This window comes from Scophthalmus maximus, chromosome 7, assembly GCF_022379125.1.
Source record: "Scophthalmus maximus strain ysfricsl-2021 chromosome 7, ASM2237912v1, whole genome shotgun sequence".
NCBI classification, from domain to species: Eukaryota; Metazoa; Chordata; class Actinopteri; order Pleuronectiformes; family Scophthalmidae; genus Scophthalmus; species Scophthalmus maximus.
This window is the reverse complement of record NC_061521.1, coordinates 70,236-87,467: the sequence shown is the minus strand read 5'-3', so window position 1 is coordinate 87,467 and position 17,232 is coordinate 70,236. Positions and strand designations below refer to the sequence as shown.

General features: G+C 41.1%; 1 protein-coding gene across 1 annotated transcript; it reads right to left on the bottom strand.

Moving 5' to 3' along the window:
- Positions 1-1,494: 1,494 nt before the first annotated feature.
- On the bottom strand, positions 1,495-12,289 carry LOC118318689 (DNA repair and recombination protein RAD54-like). The gene is made up of 18 exons (XM_035648592.2): positions 11,980-12,289; positions 11,808-11,891; positions 9,948-10,055; positions 9,805-9,865; positions 9,568-9,703; positions 8,386-8,455; positions 7,790-8,078; positions 6,734-6,858; positions 5,725-5,875; positions 5,509-5,635; positions 5,196-5,270; positions 4,912-5,042; positions 4,634-4,744; positions 3,621-3,744; positions 3,451-3,529; positions 3,191-3,370; positions 2,905-3,068; positions 1,495-1,798 (listed from the first exon to the last, which is right to left on the bottom strand). The coding sequence occupies exons 1-18, from the start codon at positions 11,980-11,982 to the stop codon at positions 1,597-1,599; spliced, it is 2,220 nt and encodes a 739-aa protein (XP_035504485.1). The 5' UTR covers positions 11,983-12,289; the 3' UTR covers positions 1,495-1,596.
- Between the last annotated feature and the right edge of the window lie 4,943 nt (positions 12,290-17,232).

Here is a 17,232-nt window from a genome sequence, read left to right as displayed (position 1 = left end):
CCTAAAACAAGTCCGAGGTACACTTGGTAAGTTTTTGGTAAAAGCCCTAAGAGCTCGGCTAGTGGTGTGTGGTGTAAGAGGTCTGAAATATATTGTGGGGCCTGACCATGTAGGGCTCTATAAGTGAGCACCAAGATTTTTAATTGAATCCTAAAATTTACTGGAAGCCAGTGCAGCGATGATAAGAGAGGTGTTATATGTGACCATCTGTTGGACTGGCTCAGGAGCCTGGTAGCAGTGTTTTGGACTATCTGTATGCGGTCGAGAGATGAGTTATTGAGACAGGTAAACAGTGAATTACAATAATCAAAACAGGCAGTAATAAAGCATGAATTAGCATTTACAATTCATTATTTGGGACAAAAGACATGAATTGCGCTATGTTTCTCAAATGAAAGGAACAGGATCGAGTCAGAGATCTAATATGTTCGTTGGAGCTCATGGATCGATCAAATGGAACCTTGATATCATCCTCTATATTATCATCCATGTTAAAAAAAATATTTTTGGGACAATTTGTTTCACCAAAGCTTTATGGATAGGTTAATCAGAAGAACTTTAGGTTGATATGTGAAAATCTCTTTAGCTGGTCTTATCCTCATCAAGCTTTTTCATCCACCTCTCACATGGGCTGTAGAAAATGACTTCTGTAACTACAATGGCTCTCATCTAGAATGGGAACTAAGCGAATATCTCTGCCAAGGCCCAACAGTCCCCTTAAATTTAATCAGGCCGCACAAAATAGTACACACGCCTAGAGATCAGTCCCCTAAATATGCCAGTTTTTTCATCAAGCTCCATGCATTATTCCCTTGGAAATTGGTGGAAATATCAAAAAGGTCATTGTCAGCAATGTTATAGAGTGATCAATGAACCCTTTGTCAGGATCTGCCCCAAGTTTTAATGGGTCCTTAATTGCCCCATGTCCCATTCTATCACCAAGTTTCATGTAAGTCCATTAAGTAGTTTGTAATCTTACTGAATGACAAACACAAAAAAATGACCAACAAAGAAATAAATAACATGAAAAGACATTCTTAAATTTTGTATTTGATTTAAATAATCATACAGCAGCATCAGTGGCAGTTAGGCGGAAGAGCCGACATGCTTGCCTCTTCCTTACACTTGCACCACCACAAGTCACTATGGAGCCCTTCAATGTACTGGGATTTATGTGAATTGTGCTATTGAAATGCGCAATATTGGATGCACATGTCTATCCTACAGTGAGGAAACTAAAGCCTCTTGAATCCCACAATCCACCGTGAGTCAGAGACAGGTGAGAATCTGCTTCACTTCAACCTCCACACAATGAAGTGAGTTGGATACAGGTGCAACTGCACCACAGTTCAACAGATACATGAAGATGAAGCTTCACAGCTGGTAAAGTCTTTATCAGTGTTAAGATGTGTTCACAGTCCAGTGGGTGATTATAACTTATTTATGTTGAAGATACTGCATTCATGTTGGATTGATTGAATACCGGCCATTCTCATTTATTCTTTCTGTTTTAATAATAAAATAAACATCAACATAAAAACTCATAATTACAGCAAAAGTATATACAGGTAGTGGTGTGACAGGAAGTCTGTTGTGTTATGCAACACCCTTCTGATCCTCGTGAGAGCGCTGGTGGAAGACGAAGGAGACTGCAGCATCCCAGGAGGCTTTCAACACTTGGTCCCCCAGACCCTTCTTGTTGTAGCAGTGGTTCCACTGGGAAAGGTCACTGGTACAGTCAGAGTTATCTGCAGGGGGGCGAACCTCTTGGCCATTCACACAGCGGTGACAGCGAAACCTAATGACGACACAAGAGGCAGGAGGAGAGGCTGCTTCAATACATTACATCTACAGCAAAGGTTTTGCGAGATCTCGCAAAAGTACATTTTTTCTTATGTGACAGTCTAGCTGTCATGTAACTAATGCTCATTGCTAATGATTTTCACCAGGACTGCCAAGTCAATACACTTTGCGACGAGTGGCCGCTTGCGTCCACTCGTAAGTTATGCTGGGCAGTGTCTACTGCCAAGCACTTATTTAAAGTCTTTATATTTGAGGCCAATCTCAAAATAAAACTCTATACACCTCTCCCACAGGTGTGTGCACACGGCTGTTGTGTCTGTGGACATCCTCATTCATCCCGGTCATAGTTTTCTGCTAAAGTGTTGAATCACAAGCAAGACGTTTCACCTACAGAAGAGGCTTCTTCAGTTCTTCGATATGAGGTGAAACGTCTTCAAGAAAACACAACAAAGTCCGGTTACTCCGCTGTTGTGTTGGGTTTCCGTGCCGTGCTGAACTGACCCGGAAGCACATTCAAAGTTTTGCAAGTTCTCGCAAAAGTACATTTCTCCTTTTTTTTCTCTCCATGTCCTCTCCGGGTCTCCGTAACTATCACTGATATCAAGTAGCACAAATGTTTTATATGATAAAATGGATCAGTATCAGGTTACAATGTGAAAGGTTTACTGTTATAACAACATGTTTTTTCACGTTATTACATGAAACTTTCACGTTATAAAGTGAAAACTTATAATTATAACATGAAACGTAATGTTGGCACTCTGCAGACAGTCCCCTGCGCACTCATCTCACTGCTTATTGAGACCCATGTTAGTCCTCCAGCCTGGAATTCAGGTTGTTTGGATGAAAATGATGCAGTAGCTCATTGTGTACCTTACTCGGATTGGGAGGAGGCTGCGCTAGAGTTTCGTTTGGAAGTTATTGTTCCAGAAAGTCTGACTCTGTGAATATCATTTCAAGTGTACGCTTATCACAATATCACTTTTCGGTATTGTATTTAATTTTCTTTGTCTTGAGAAAGTTAATTCATCTCAGGGGAATCAGCAGAGTAAGCAACATAAACTTCAAAACAACTTGCAAGAATGATTCGTTTTTTTTAACCTGTCGTGTGTGTCGCTGGTGGTCTCCTCGTTGAGTGTGAAGAGTTCTCGGAGTTCACCCAGAGAGAAGTGGCGCTCCACATCTTGCTCTTCATCCACCACGCAGCTGCTCAGTGCTTTCTTATGGGCCTGCCTCTGCAGGATCTTTTCCTCTATTGTCCCCGTCTGTGCACACAAAGACACACAAGTCAAGTGTGGGAACCCCACAGCCCTGATCCATCTAATGATGACTTTTTTGCAGAATTTTGTTGCAGAATTTTAGCAGTAGATAAGAAGTCTGAACCCACAGAGAGCAATCTGTAGATGTAGCAGGTCTTCTTCTGGCCGTCTCTCCACACCCGGGCCATTGCCTGCTCGTCGTTGGCTGGATTCCAATCGGGATCAAACATCACCAAACGATTAGCACCAATCAGATTCAGGCCACATCCACCAGCCTTGCTGCTCAGCATGAAGATGAACTCTGGGTTCTGAAAAACGGATAGTCAGGTGATGGTCAATTGCTTTCTCAAAGCCACAGAGTAATTTTAAAAAGTGTTTTCAAGCTCACTGATGGACTGTTGAATCTTTCCACAATCTTGGCCCTTTTCTTGATGGACATCGTGCCATCCAGTCGAACATAGAGGTATCTGTAAAAGACCAGGAGAGTGGTTGTTACTCGCTTCAAGTGACCAATCATAGAAAACAGACACAATTACATGATGTTTTCTTAAAAATCACCTTCTCGATCGGCACAGCTTCTCGAAGAGGTCCAGTGTTTGAGTGTAGTTAGAGACCAGCACCACTTTATCGCTAGTTGTTGTCCTGGTCATTGCCAAGATATAGTCAAGAACAAGCATTTTCCCTGGAAACATGGAAACAATGTAATCACAAATATGAAAAACATTTTCAGTTTATTTTAATTGTTAGCTTTTCTAGTCTCAACATCCATTTAGGGGGCTTTTGGAGAAAACTGGTTTCCCTCTTTGTTGTTGTGATTTTACTGCTCTGGCAGCGCAGCGATCCCATGACCTCCGGTATGGAAGTTGACGCACTAACCACTAGGTCAAAACCGCGTGGTAGCACCACCAACTAGCACATCTCTTAAGGTGTTGACGAGAGACGTTTACAAACTGCACTTGCAGTGTTGTTTGGTGCGGTCCGCACCATTTTTATGTTTACGATTTACAGAGCATGGGCTGAGCCAAAAACCCAGATTTTTTTCAGCGCACACAAAAGCGACAGCTAACGGACAGTGAGGAAGTGTTTCATCCTGTGTCCTTGTGTGAACCATTCATTCATCTTTTGTTATCAAAGCAATATCAAAGCATTTTAATACTATCTAAATCTCTGTCTTTCTTGTCCCGTAAAACAGTTTCCTCAATCATCCTGTCCATGGGGTGTTTAATCAGCGTGTGTGATGCACATTCAGCACTATTGGCTACTGTAAATGCCAATCAATCAATAGTCTCACATTTTAGCAGTCACACATAAATACGAGGTATCAAAAAACTTTTTCACAAGATCTTTAAGGATATTTAGACATATTCCTATTAACCAAGACAGAGCACACAGCGTATTGGTTTAAAATGTCATCCAGAAATAACCACACTGGCTTTGCATCTTGACCAGGATCAGAACTCAGTTATCCCACCCCTCTCACCCCTGAGACAATACAAATATTGAATTAGAAATGGAGTCAATCATGCTGTAGTCTTGAATTACAACCAGAGCTGTAGTGTATATGTTCTTACCAGAGAGCTGAGGCTCCACAGCTTTAGTGCAGTAGCCAGGTGGAAACAGATCCAGAGCCCCCTCGAAGCCTTCCTCACCCTCCACACACTTCTCATAGATGAGTGCTGGATCTGGGACGCAGAGCAGGGGTCGAGAACATGATTCTTGATAAGTGTATGGATACTACATGCCTGTTTCCCCTTAAAGTTTACATTTGAACTTCTCTTCAAATCCGGATGAGTTTCTGTTGATGCCTCACTGTAAAGAGCGATATGCTATAATTGGTATGAGCACTTACGATTGCACAGTTTCTTGAGTGATGTGATGGAAGACAGGGAGGAGACACTTATCTTGCCCTCCTGTAATGTCTCGACGGGTTTGGCCTGTCTCAGGAAGCGCTTATAGAGCTCTGTCTGCAGAGGAGTCAGCCTGCAGGGTCACACATCAAACAAACGTATACACTCAAAGTAATGTACTGAGAAAAACATGTATAAAACGTATCCAGAGATAAACATCTCTTAAATATTCCATCTTTCCTTTAGCATCTAAATCTCTCCCAAGGACATGAGTGAATCAACCTACCTGCAACAAACAACCTGCTCAATTTTCACAGGAAGATACTTTGACAAGATATCAGACGTTCTCCTGATCAGACACCTGCAGAGGCACAACACACTCAGTCACTGAGGGCCAGATGAACACAAACATGTTGGATGTGTCAGCATTTTTGCTTGTTACTTTAGTTATTGATACAGCAGTGACCCATCAGAAGTTTTGAAAGAAAGCAGAAATCAGAATAAACAATCACTGTACCAGTCTAAAGTAGAAGTGGACTAAGTGGATAAAATCTTCTTTTATGGCAGATTGAATTTTGTTTTTGGAGCTTTGTGGTCACCTGTTGACAATGCTGATCAGCTCCTTGAGTTTCTCCTCTCCAGTGTGTCTGTCTCTGTCACTGGCATCTGCATCACGACCCTTCAGGATGGGAAGCTCAAATCGCTTTTTAAACTCCTGAGCTGTGCCTGTTTTCATGGTGGAAAAAAACCCCAACATAAATGTGTGTGTGTATGTGTGTGTGTGTGTGTATGTGTGTGTGTGTGTGTCTACTCACCGAGGATCCCAGCATTAACAAAGTGGACCAGGCTGAAGTACTCCAACAGGTCGTTCTGGATGGGAGTGCCTGATATCAGCACTCTCCTCTGGGCACTCATGGTATTCAGGGCCTGGTATGTCTGGTTGTCAGAATTCTTCAGTCGATGGCCCTACACATGCACAACTCTTTACCCATTTGTTTGTTTGTTTATTTGACAGGGAAATGCACATCAGTATAAAATGCAAGATGTAAAAAAGACGGATTGTAGGCAGAATTTAATTTACACCCGCAGTCCCTAGTTAGGTAACAAAACAAAAACATTACAGGTAACAATATACAAATACATTATGGAACATGTGGAGTTAAGCGATCACAGATCAGGTTTGAGACGTGTCTGAAAAAGGAATATGTAGAACAAACCAATATTTACTTCCCTTTACTGACAGCAGTTTATGAGGCACCTCACAGTTGTTGCCTTCTGTTTAATAAATAAATAAATATGAAGGTGGTGGAACAAGCCCATGCAAATCCATATATAAAATAAGTATATCTGCTTTTCTTCTTTTAATTCTTACAACCCAATCGTTAATATTTGTCAAAAAATACAAAGATGAAATGACCAGGTTTATTTTATCCAAAACTTTTGTGACTTTGTTGACTTTTAGTATTCAACAGGAGCCATGATGTAGAAAGCTCATCCTGCACATGGCTCACTGCAGCTGGATGTGAAAATGATTGCATCGTCTGCATACACTTTAACAACGATGTTTTGACATGCATTAATATAAAAAATTGGTTGAAGAATAGAGCCTTGTGCTGGTCTAGCTCAGTGGGTTACACTCCTGACTCCAGTACAGAAGCTCAGTGGGTTTGATTCTTGGTTGGCCTACCTGTGATATGACTGAAAGCAGTTACTGTAAGTAGCTTTGGACAAAAAGCGGCAATTAAATGAACGTAATGTAACGTAAATAGTCGAGGTATGCACACAAACACAGATGAAATGAATCAGACAGATGAGACGAAATACCTCGTCACAGATGACGAGTCCAACTTTGCCCTTGTGCAGAACCCCAGCGTGCAGTCGAAAGGTTTCATAGGAAATGATCAGGATTGGGGTGGGTATTCTCAAACCATGCTGGGACATGAAGTTCACTAAGAATAACAGAAAACAAAACCCCTAATAAACACTTTATCATTATTCCATAACACTTCTTTGAAACAAGTTATGTTGTTATAAGAAACTTTCAAAAAAGTCCAGAAGAATTATATAACATGATTTTTTTAGGGCCACGTTGAGAGAAAACAAAGAATTTTTTTTTTGAGAATAAAGACGTAAATTTACGAGAATAAAGTCGTAATATTATGTGAGTAAAGTCGTTAATTTTGTCTCCGTGTTATTTTAGAGGAGAATTGTCAGAAGATGTGTTGAAATGAGGATTGTGGAGAACTTTGTGAAGCTGTACTTCAGTCTAAGTTCCTCAAATAAGGAGATAATTCATTTTTGGCACATCAGCATCCCATTTTCATCATCAGAATCAGGACTTTGAAAAGACTCAGGTCTGTTTCCTGGGTTGCTGTTTATTTCCGTGATATATTAAATAAAGTAAAAAAAATCTTCTTTCAGTACTTTATTCTCATAATATTACGACTTTTTCCACATAAATTTACAATTTTATTCTAATAATATTATGACTTAATTCTCATAATATTACGACTTTATCATTGTAATATAATATATACCTCATCCTTCAAACTAACCCCCAATATTTACTCTCTTCTAGTCTTATCGACCACTCAAATTGCTTTACAGTATAAGTAACATTCACATACATTCATACAGCTCCTAAACACAGTGCTTTTTCTATCACGTCAATCACAATTTATGGTTTAGTGTCATGCCCAAGGACACTTCGGCCCTGGGAATTGTTGACAATCCTCTGAATCTCCTGAGCCACAGCCTCACAACAATGAGATTATAGGCTCCCCATGACATTTGAGTAACATTACAACGTATCAAATGAGAAGATCTCCATGAGCTTTGCTGTGGATATTCATAATGAAAGGGAGGGGAGAGGTAAACTACCTAGCTGTCTATCGATGTCATCCTTCGAACCTCCATCGATGGCCACTGGTGTGACGCGTGCCCCCAGCCACTTTCCAACTTCATTGTACCAGTTGCGAACCAGACTGGAGGGTGAAACCACAATGACCTTGTCTATCTCTGGCTTAGTGTCGGGGCTTTGACGCAGCAGGGTCCACATGAGGGCGATGCACTGCAGAGTCTTCCCCAGGCCCATCTCATCAGCCATGATGCAGCCGTACGATCCTGAGATGCGTCTGCCTGTCACACACTCCCACAGGAACTTCACCCCCTCAACAAACCAAACAACGTGCATGTTAATTGCAGAGAAAAGAAATCTTATCATACACCAACTGTTTTTACTGGAAGTCTTCACGTCTCATGGGTGGAGACTGTGAGAAGTGGTTAAAAGTTTAAAAAGGGTATGTTTATTATCTACTGTTTCTTAGAGTGAACTGACTTCTCAATCTGTCCTGGAGAATGTCAGTTCATTTATGAAATTGTCTACAACGATGTTATGATAAATGTAACATGAAAATCTTATGTATCTAACTATCAATTTAGTTTATTTTGATCAGTGAAGAAAAGAAATCTGTTACCTCTCTCTGATGGGGCCTGAGCACTTTTCCTAGAACTGGATCCACAACAACATGGACTGGTAGTTTTTCTCTGGACAGGAAAAAGAAAAAGGACTTTTTATTACATGCAGTATACTACACCACTGTTCTTAATGTGTTTAGTCAATAAGATGTGTGTATGTGTTAATAATTAGTGTCTGTATCATTGTGTTTCATGTAATATAACCTGTAGACCTTTGAGATGAAAATGGCACTATAAATAAAATGTATTATTATTATTTATTATTAATATGTCTGATCAAGGACTTTTTTTTGGTACTGTACAAGAGTTTGCATTGTACTCAGTATGGTGACAAACTTAGATGTAAGTAAGTACTCACAACTTGAACTAAACATTCAAACTGTCTCCTCACCTGAAGACAGCCTGATGAGAGTCGGTGTACATTCGAATTGTCAAATTTGCTTAGGAAGTATTCTAAATCTTGAAGTGACACGGAAGTATTTGATCGGCAGCCATGATAAGAGCTTTTCTGATTATCTAAATGCATAGGAAAGATGCTTCAATGCTTCCTTTCCTATCTCCTTTAGCATAGGTTACACTGGACTTTCCTATGCGAAAGGAAAGGGGATATAGACGCCCCACAATTCATTGCGGCAGCGATAATTAACGTGACACACGATGCGCAACGTAAACGATTCAATCCGAAATAGAAGTAGAAGAAGTAGAAGAGTATGAATATGATCAAGAAGGGATGCATGTCATTTAAGTTACCGTTGCATATGAATAATTTACATCTGATGTCACACGGTGGTAAAACACACTGAAAAATGCTGGATGGAGCCCCTGCATTTTTTTTGTATTCTCTCTTCGGAGATGCACGTCAATAACATCCGCCGTTGCATGATGACGTAGTTTAGTGAAAGTCGGATTCTCTGAGCAGCGCTGTCGGCTTTTCCTAAGTCCTATGAATCCTACTTTACACCTTTCCTTGACCGCATGACGTTTTCCTCTGAGGTCAAGGAACAGTAGATAGGAAAAGATGATAGGAAGGACAATTCGACCGCACCCTCTGGCTTTCTGTTTCAGCACTCAGCTTCAATCATTTACCTGCTTCTGTCTGAACTTGGCTCATCCAATTAAGCCTTTTCACCAGAGAATCAACTGAGAGGTGATTAGATGGATGGATGGAGGCAGGGACCTACTTTTCAGCTTTGATCAGGTCATGAGCACTCAGAGTCGGGGGCTCGTAAAGAACCAAAGCATCCTCTGCGAAGGGATCGTGAAGTGCTTTCCTCACTCCTGCACGCTTCAGACCAAGTGCCCTGATTCCCAGCGGGCCTGTGGGCGAGTCATCGACAGAGCAGTGGAAGTAATCCTTGTTAATGTCATGTACCAGTCCATACATGGAAGAGAAGCTGTGGTGATGAGAGAAACCTTACCTGTATAATTTGGAATAGGGATTTTAAAAGGCTTGGAGAGGATACTGCGAATAAATGCCTCCTGTGCAGATAATTTTAAACATTGAGCAGAGTCATACAAAATGTATTACAGATTCCACTTGATATTACTCAACAGTGCTTACATGTTGGTCACCATCAGTACATGCAGGCTGGCTGCTGAGCTGAGTCAGAGGCTTTCTGAAAGGAGAGATATGGTTCTCTCTCATCTCACTACTTTTTCTTCTTTTCTCCTGTGGGGAGGTACAGCACACTTCAGTTATATTCTAACTGCAACGAAACACACACACACACACACACACACACACACACTAACACACACACACACACACACACACACACACACACACACACACACACACACACACACACACACACACACACACACACACACACACTTTCTCCATGAATGACACATGCCAAACATGTGAGAAAATGATTTAAGAGCTTTCATCAAACTATAGGAAAAAAATGGCAAATGTGTTCAGAATAATTCAGCAGTGCTTATAAAATCGTAAGAGGTTGTGGTTGTAGACTGTCTGGAGACATGTTATACAAGGTATATAAATAATCACCATTATTATTATTATCATAATCATCATTAACAATATTTGGCAATGGGGGCCTGCACTATGAAGCAGGACTTGTGGTGATTGAGATAACCTCAGGCTCAATGGTGGATCTGGACGGTTATGAAGGTGGTTCACTTCTCACTGAGATAAATCACCATGGTAACCCACACTGCACCTGTAACCTGCACTGGAGAAGGTTCTCTACTGGATCTCTATAGGGTCTCTACCAGCTCTCTACCAGCTCTCTACCGGGTCTCTACTGGGTCTCTACTGGGTCTCTACTGGGTCTCTACCGGGTCTCTACTGGATTTCTACTGGGTCTCTACTGGGACTCTACTGGGTCTCTACTGGGTCTCTACTGTATCTCTACTGGATCTCTATAGGGTCTCTACCAGCTCTCTACCAGCTCTCTACTGGGTCTCTACTGGGTCTCTACCAGGTCTCTACCAGCTCTCTAATGGGTCTCTACTGGGACTCTACCGTGTCTCTACCGGGTCTCTACTGGATCTCTACTGGGTCTATACTGTATCTCTACTGGATCTCTATAGGGTCTCTACCAGGTCTCTACTGGGACTCTACTGGGACTCTACTGGGTCTCTACAGGGTCTCTACTGGATCTCTACTGGGTCTCTATCGGGTCTCTATCGGGTCTCTACTGGATCTCTACTGGGTCTCCACTGGGTCTCCACTGGGACTCTACTGGTTCTCTACCGGGTCTCTACCGGGTCTCTACCGGATCTCTACTGGGTCTCTACTGGGTCTCTACTGGGTCTCTACCGGGTCTCTACTGGATCTCTACTGGGTCTCTACTGGGACTCTACCAGCTCTCTACTGGGTCTCTACTGGGTCTCTACCGGATCTCTACCGGATCTCTACTTGGTCTCTACTGGGACTCTACTGGGACTCTACCAGCTCTCTACTGGGTCTCTACTGGATCTCTACTGGATCTCTACTGGATCTCTACTGGATCTCTACCGGATCTCTACTGGATCTCTACTGGGTCTCTACTGGGTCTCTACCAGGTCTCTACTGGGTCTCTACTGGGTCTCTACTGGGACTCTACTGGGACTCTACTGGGACTCTACTGGGACTCTACTGGGTCTCTACCAGCTCTCTACTGGGTCTCTACTGGGTCTCTACTGGGTCTCTACTGGGTCTCTACCGGGTCTCTACCGGGTCTCTACTGGGACTCTACTGGGTCTCTACTGGGACTCTACTGGGACTCTACCGGATCTCTACCGGGTCTCTACCGGGTCTCTACCGGGACTCTACCGGGTCTCTACTAGGTCTCTACTGGGTCTCTACTGGGACTCTACCGGGTCTCTACCAGCTCTCTACCGTCTCCACACACAAGCCTAAACACTGGGGTAGTACAACCAGCTGTGCGTGTCACAGCCATGCTAACTCACTCACAGTTCTACATGTCCACTCCTCGTCCTCGCAGGATTCACCTCCCTGCTTCCTCTTGGCGACCTGACTGGGAGCCAGACTCCTCCTCTGCAACAACGGCGGTACACGGAGAGGATAAGTTACAACACCGGTCCGTATCATCGGGGAAAAGGTCATGACAGAACGGCTCGCTCACCATTTCCCCGGACTCCTGGACGCGGTGCGGGCGTTCACCGTCTGCTACCCAGACACACGGGAGGCTCTGCCTGCATCACTTCCATGTTGGTCTGGTGTAAATATGACGCTGTGGCTCTATACGCGGAGGTCACTGCGTCAGCAGGTAGTACAGTAAAGTACAATGGACGAGACGAGTTGTAAAAGGAATTCCTGTGTCTTGCTCCAGCTGTTTCTCCTCGGCTCACATCAGTCTATGGTTCACATACTCCGGTTTCCATTAAAGTTCGCGCTAAATGTGGCACAACACTACGGCAAGCCCAAAAAGTCAAACTTACTACTTGCTGTAGGCGCCGCTATAGTCCATAGGGCGCCGCCTGCTGGAAGACAGTAGTCATGTTTGGGTAACGTCACAGGAAACACTATTTTACGGACCACTCGGATGAATTCGGAATTGAGATAAATACAATATATGTATAGGATGTTTTTATTTATTTTATTTCTGTATTGCTTTTAAGAAATGTCCAGGGTCAATTTGTCCCGAACAGTACTAAAGGGTCCCAAAAGTGAACATAATACAAGGGTCAATTATTCCATGCAGACCTTTGCCTACTACTTTAAGTAACTGAGTGTATTTAGCGAAATTAAAAAAATGCTTAGCATACTTTGTGCTCCATATTTTTTGTTTTGTTTCTGTTTTTAGTGTTTTTAAATCCTTGGCTCTCTTGTGTTTTAATATAATGAAAACCTCTTTCATATGTAACCTGAGACAGGTCACCAGTCTATAACAGGCCAACATACAGAGACAAACAACCAGCTATGCTCATAATTTTCACCTACAGGCAATTTAGAGTCTCCAATGAACTTGAACTGCCTTTGGACTGTGGGAGAGCAAACCCAAGCAGAACATGCAGCTCCACACTCCCCCTGTCTTAACCAAGTCTTGATCTTACAGTACGTTCTCACCTCTTCTGTTCTTTCCTGCACATCTCATTTCTCCAACTTTGCTGTGAACTCTATAAAACCATCATCCTCACCTGTCTTTCTCCTGTTTCTGTCCTACTGAGGCTAACTGTCAAATCAGTGTTGGTATTTTTTTTTCTGGCTCCCTTTGCACAATTATCAAAAAATTTCATCTCCTTTGATACCAAAACTATGTGCCGGTACCCAATCCCCCTTTCCCATCTTCACTAATATTGATAAAAATATGAATTTTAACAAAAGTCTGTGACAGCATCTCTGTTTTCTACTCATCTCTCATTGATGTTGTTTCACAATCATTTACATTTACATATACATTAACATCGGCTTATGAAATACAGTGTCACGGATAAAAATAACCCAAATGGCATATACAATTGTTTAAACCAGCATCACATAAACTAGCTACAATTTTGAAAGGCTGAATAGGGTTAGGGGTTTGTTCATGAAATGAATGTTAAAGTTAATTTACAAATGAACGCACTAAAGATAAATACATGTATGAGGAAATCCTGTTTATCTTATAACAAGCTCCATAATGTTCCTATGTTTTTCGTTCTAGCACGTGTTCAAACATTTATTTAGTCCCTATTGACGTCACTACAAGATTTTTAATATTTCATCAGGGCTTTTCAAATGAAACTTGAAACGATGAGAGATTGACAAAAAAGTTCTTATTATAGTTTTTTTCAATCAAGGGAATTTAGAGAGGGAGGCATTTTCTAGCGTTGGAGTAATAAGTCCAGTTAGAAAACTGTGGCGCTAGAAATTGTGTGACAAACTCTTTCTACCAGCAGGGGACAGCATCGCTTTTCTTTTCCTCCAGGCTTGTGTGCATGCTGAGCTCGGCTGTTTCAGGCGGTACACTCTGTTCAGTGTGGAGGAGCACACACCCTCCTCCTGTATGTGGCTGGCAGTAAGACAAATTCCTCTGTGCTAAAAGCTGCTGGTAGTGTGTGTGTGTGTGTGTGTGTGTGTGTGTGTGTGTGTGTGTGTGTGTGTGTGTGCCATCTTGTGATGTGGTGATCCGGGTGGTTGGGTTAATAGCCCTGCTGCTTCAGGTGAGAACTCTGGGAACAGAGTGCGCAGCAGTGGGGTGTAAACCGGTAAAGACTGAAACCGGATACAATCTGCCAAGATTTGCAACTGTTTCATCCGATCTCTATCAGTAAGAATTGGAGCAGCATCACATCCGGCTCTGCAATCCAGTGGAGGCAGGTTCAGGACTGAGTTTAGATCAGTCCTGCTTGTAAGCACTGCTTTTCAGCTTGTATCGATCACAAATGGTAACTGTTGGATTTACTCTGTGAACTTGAATTTGACAATGAGGAACTCTTAAACTGTCTGGGGCCCTTTTCTCAAAATGAGTTTCTTTTAGTTTGCTCTGACCCAGAAATCTCCACTAAACTATCACAAACAAACCTTTTATTCTGAAGGAGTTTTCAGAAGGGTTTGCTCATATAACATTCACAAAATATTAATACTTTTTATTTAATATTTAGTATTTAATTCCCTACAACAGGGTTAAAAGCTGCTGACAGCCTTGTTTTATCCAACGTTCAGATTCTGGCTCCGGAAATGTACACAAATGAACTTATTTCTAATCCGATCATTTGTATAATTTATTAATTATTTATTTTAATTATTTAAACATTCAATGTCAGAGAACCTGTAATACACAGAATAAATGCCTTAATGTCAGTAATCAACTGGGGAATTTCATGATGAAATCTGTTCCTTAAATTTTTTACTTTGTTCACTGTGGTGACTATAGGATTTATTATTACTTTTGATTTCTTTTAGGAAGGTTGGATGTAGCTCTTTTTTTTTTTGTCCTTTATTGTTTATATTCTAAGTTATATTTTTTGTTTTGAATGGCGTCCACAAGACAGCAAATCCACTGTGACATTTCAGCGTGAGATGCAGCACGGCCACCTGATGTGTGATGTGGGATTAAGACCCTCGCCTGGTGTTGAACACCCTGCATAACTGTCTAACTTAGGTTCAACCTGCATATAACTTTGTTCATTAACACCCGCAGGGTATAACAATTTAATCATGCACTGGGCTGTATGCCTGAAATCTAAAATTAGATTTCCTATTCATGCACAAATGTAGAAGAAACAAAATAATCATCAGAGAAAAATGTTCTGAAATATACTGTAGTCTCTTTTTTATTACACTTTTATTACCAATAATGTACAAAAACAGTGGTCAAAAGACGTGTTAGAATACACTGAATATATTCAAGATAATACAGTACCATGATGGATATGAAGACTATGAACATTTCTCATTTGAGGTTTATAAGCATTTCTAAAGTCATCATCTGCAAACAGTTTGGTGACTCACAGAAGAATACTGTCTAATATACTATACTGGGTTATGATATACAGTAGAAATCAGAGTCCTAGTCTAAAAATACTATAGAAGCCCTGTGTCATGACATGTCATACTTCTCAGTGACAATTTGTTTGCAGCCTTGCTCATGAGGCGTCAGGATCAGGTTTTTGACCTGGACTGAATTACTCAACATATATAAATTAAACAACCCTGTCTCCTTATAGCTACATTTCTATACAGCTCAACTAAAGCAGCAAGTATAATTGTACAACACAACTGTTCCGGTTTGATGAGGACATGTTGATTTATGTATTGACAAATCACAAATACATTGATATTGAACATATCAGAAACTTCTTCACAGACAAAGTGTTTGTTTTCCACAAAAAAAATGATCCTGCAGTACGACATCCTTTGTAAAGTCAGTGAATGATCGTGGTCTGATAAGTTCACATTGAACACAGTTGCTGTTGCAGTTTATTTGTATAGAAATATAATGTAGGTGACAGGGTGGAAATTAAAATATGTGTCGACGCTGAACTTTGTCCTTCACTGAACAGCTGTGTGTGTGTGTGTGTGTGTGTGTGTGTGTGTGCGCGTGTGTGTACATTTGTGTAATACATGTAATACATGGCTACTTCATTGAGAATAAACATCCTCGGATCAGGTTTAATGTAAATACTGAATAAATAAAATAATTTAAAACAAAAAATAAATACTATTATATACAGTAAGGCAACATGATGCATAGCATCTAACGGAGAAGTTAAGTTTTGACTTTAACAGTGACAGAAGGCCTCAGAAACAACTCACAAGGTGAAAGCACAGACAACATATTTCAAAACTGAGTATATGTCTTCATTACAGTGTATCTATAATGAAGGAGTCGCTCACACATTGTTTTGATGTAGTTTAGCTCTTAAAGGAATCCTCCATTTTGAGAAATATGCCTGTGCACTGTCAGTTTAGCCTGATAGCAATTCTATGATAGTTTATTAGGTTATGAACTGACAAACAGAAAACCAATTAATGCAGCCACATATAATTAATAAATAGATAAATTATTGCTGTCTAACATGGAAAATTTAGAATGCCTGAATGAAATTGAAATGAAACTATGTATCAATATCAATTACTATGTCACAATTCAAGGAAAAACACATTTTCAATCTGTTGTCTCTAAAAAGTAAATTGTTTTTTGTGAATATCCATGTCACAGGAAATACACAGATTTCACAGGAAATGCAGTAAGGTGACAAAGTATTCTGCATTTCAGGGTTGTCCTGCATATAAACTGGCTAGTACTGAATGCAAAACAATGGCTTTACTTTTCATTAGGTGGCAAAATTGAGCTTTTTTTTTTCTTTCGCTAGAGTTCCAGCACTAAGTCTCGAATGTCTGTGACTGTCAATGTGTGACTACACCATTGGTCCAGTGCTCACCGTTACATCGGTGTTCAACTTTCTGATTGGCTGTCTTTCAATGTGGTTTGGCACAAACAGTTACTATAACACCATGAGGGAATGTGACCGGTCGAATCCTCTCCTCTCCTAATGTCACAGCCGAAACTACCATCGAGAGAGAGTGGGCAGGATTTCGTCACGGAGCTATGGCAAAGACTCCATCTTTATATCAAACCTTCAGTTCCACACATCCTTAAAGCCCCAGTGTGTAATTTTTGTAATTTTCTGGATCTTACTGAGCCCCCGACAGGGGACACTTTATGGTGGTGCACTGCTAATTCCATTTCCGGTTTACAGCAGCACTGAAAATTCAAAGCGAATGCAACGTTTTCTGGACTGTTTTGTCCAACCGTATTCAACACGACGTAGCAAACATGGTGACTTACAAGGAAGTCAGGTCCACCTAATGTAACTATATTTTACTCATTCAAAGCTGACGAAAAAACATCAGTTCTTTGTTGCAGGTGATTATACATATATGTAACACA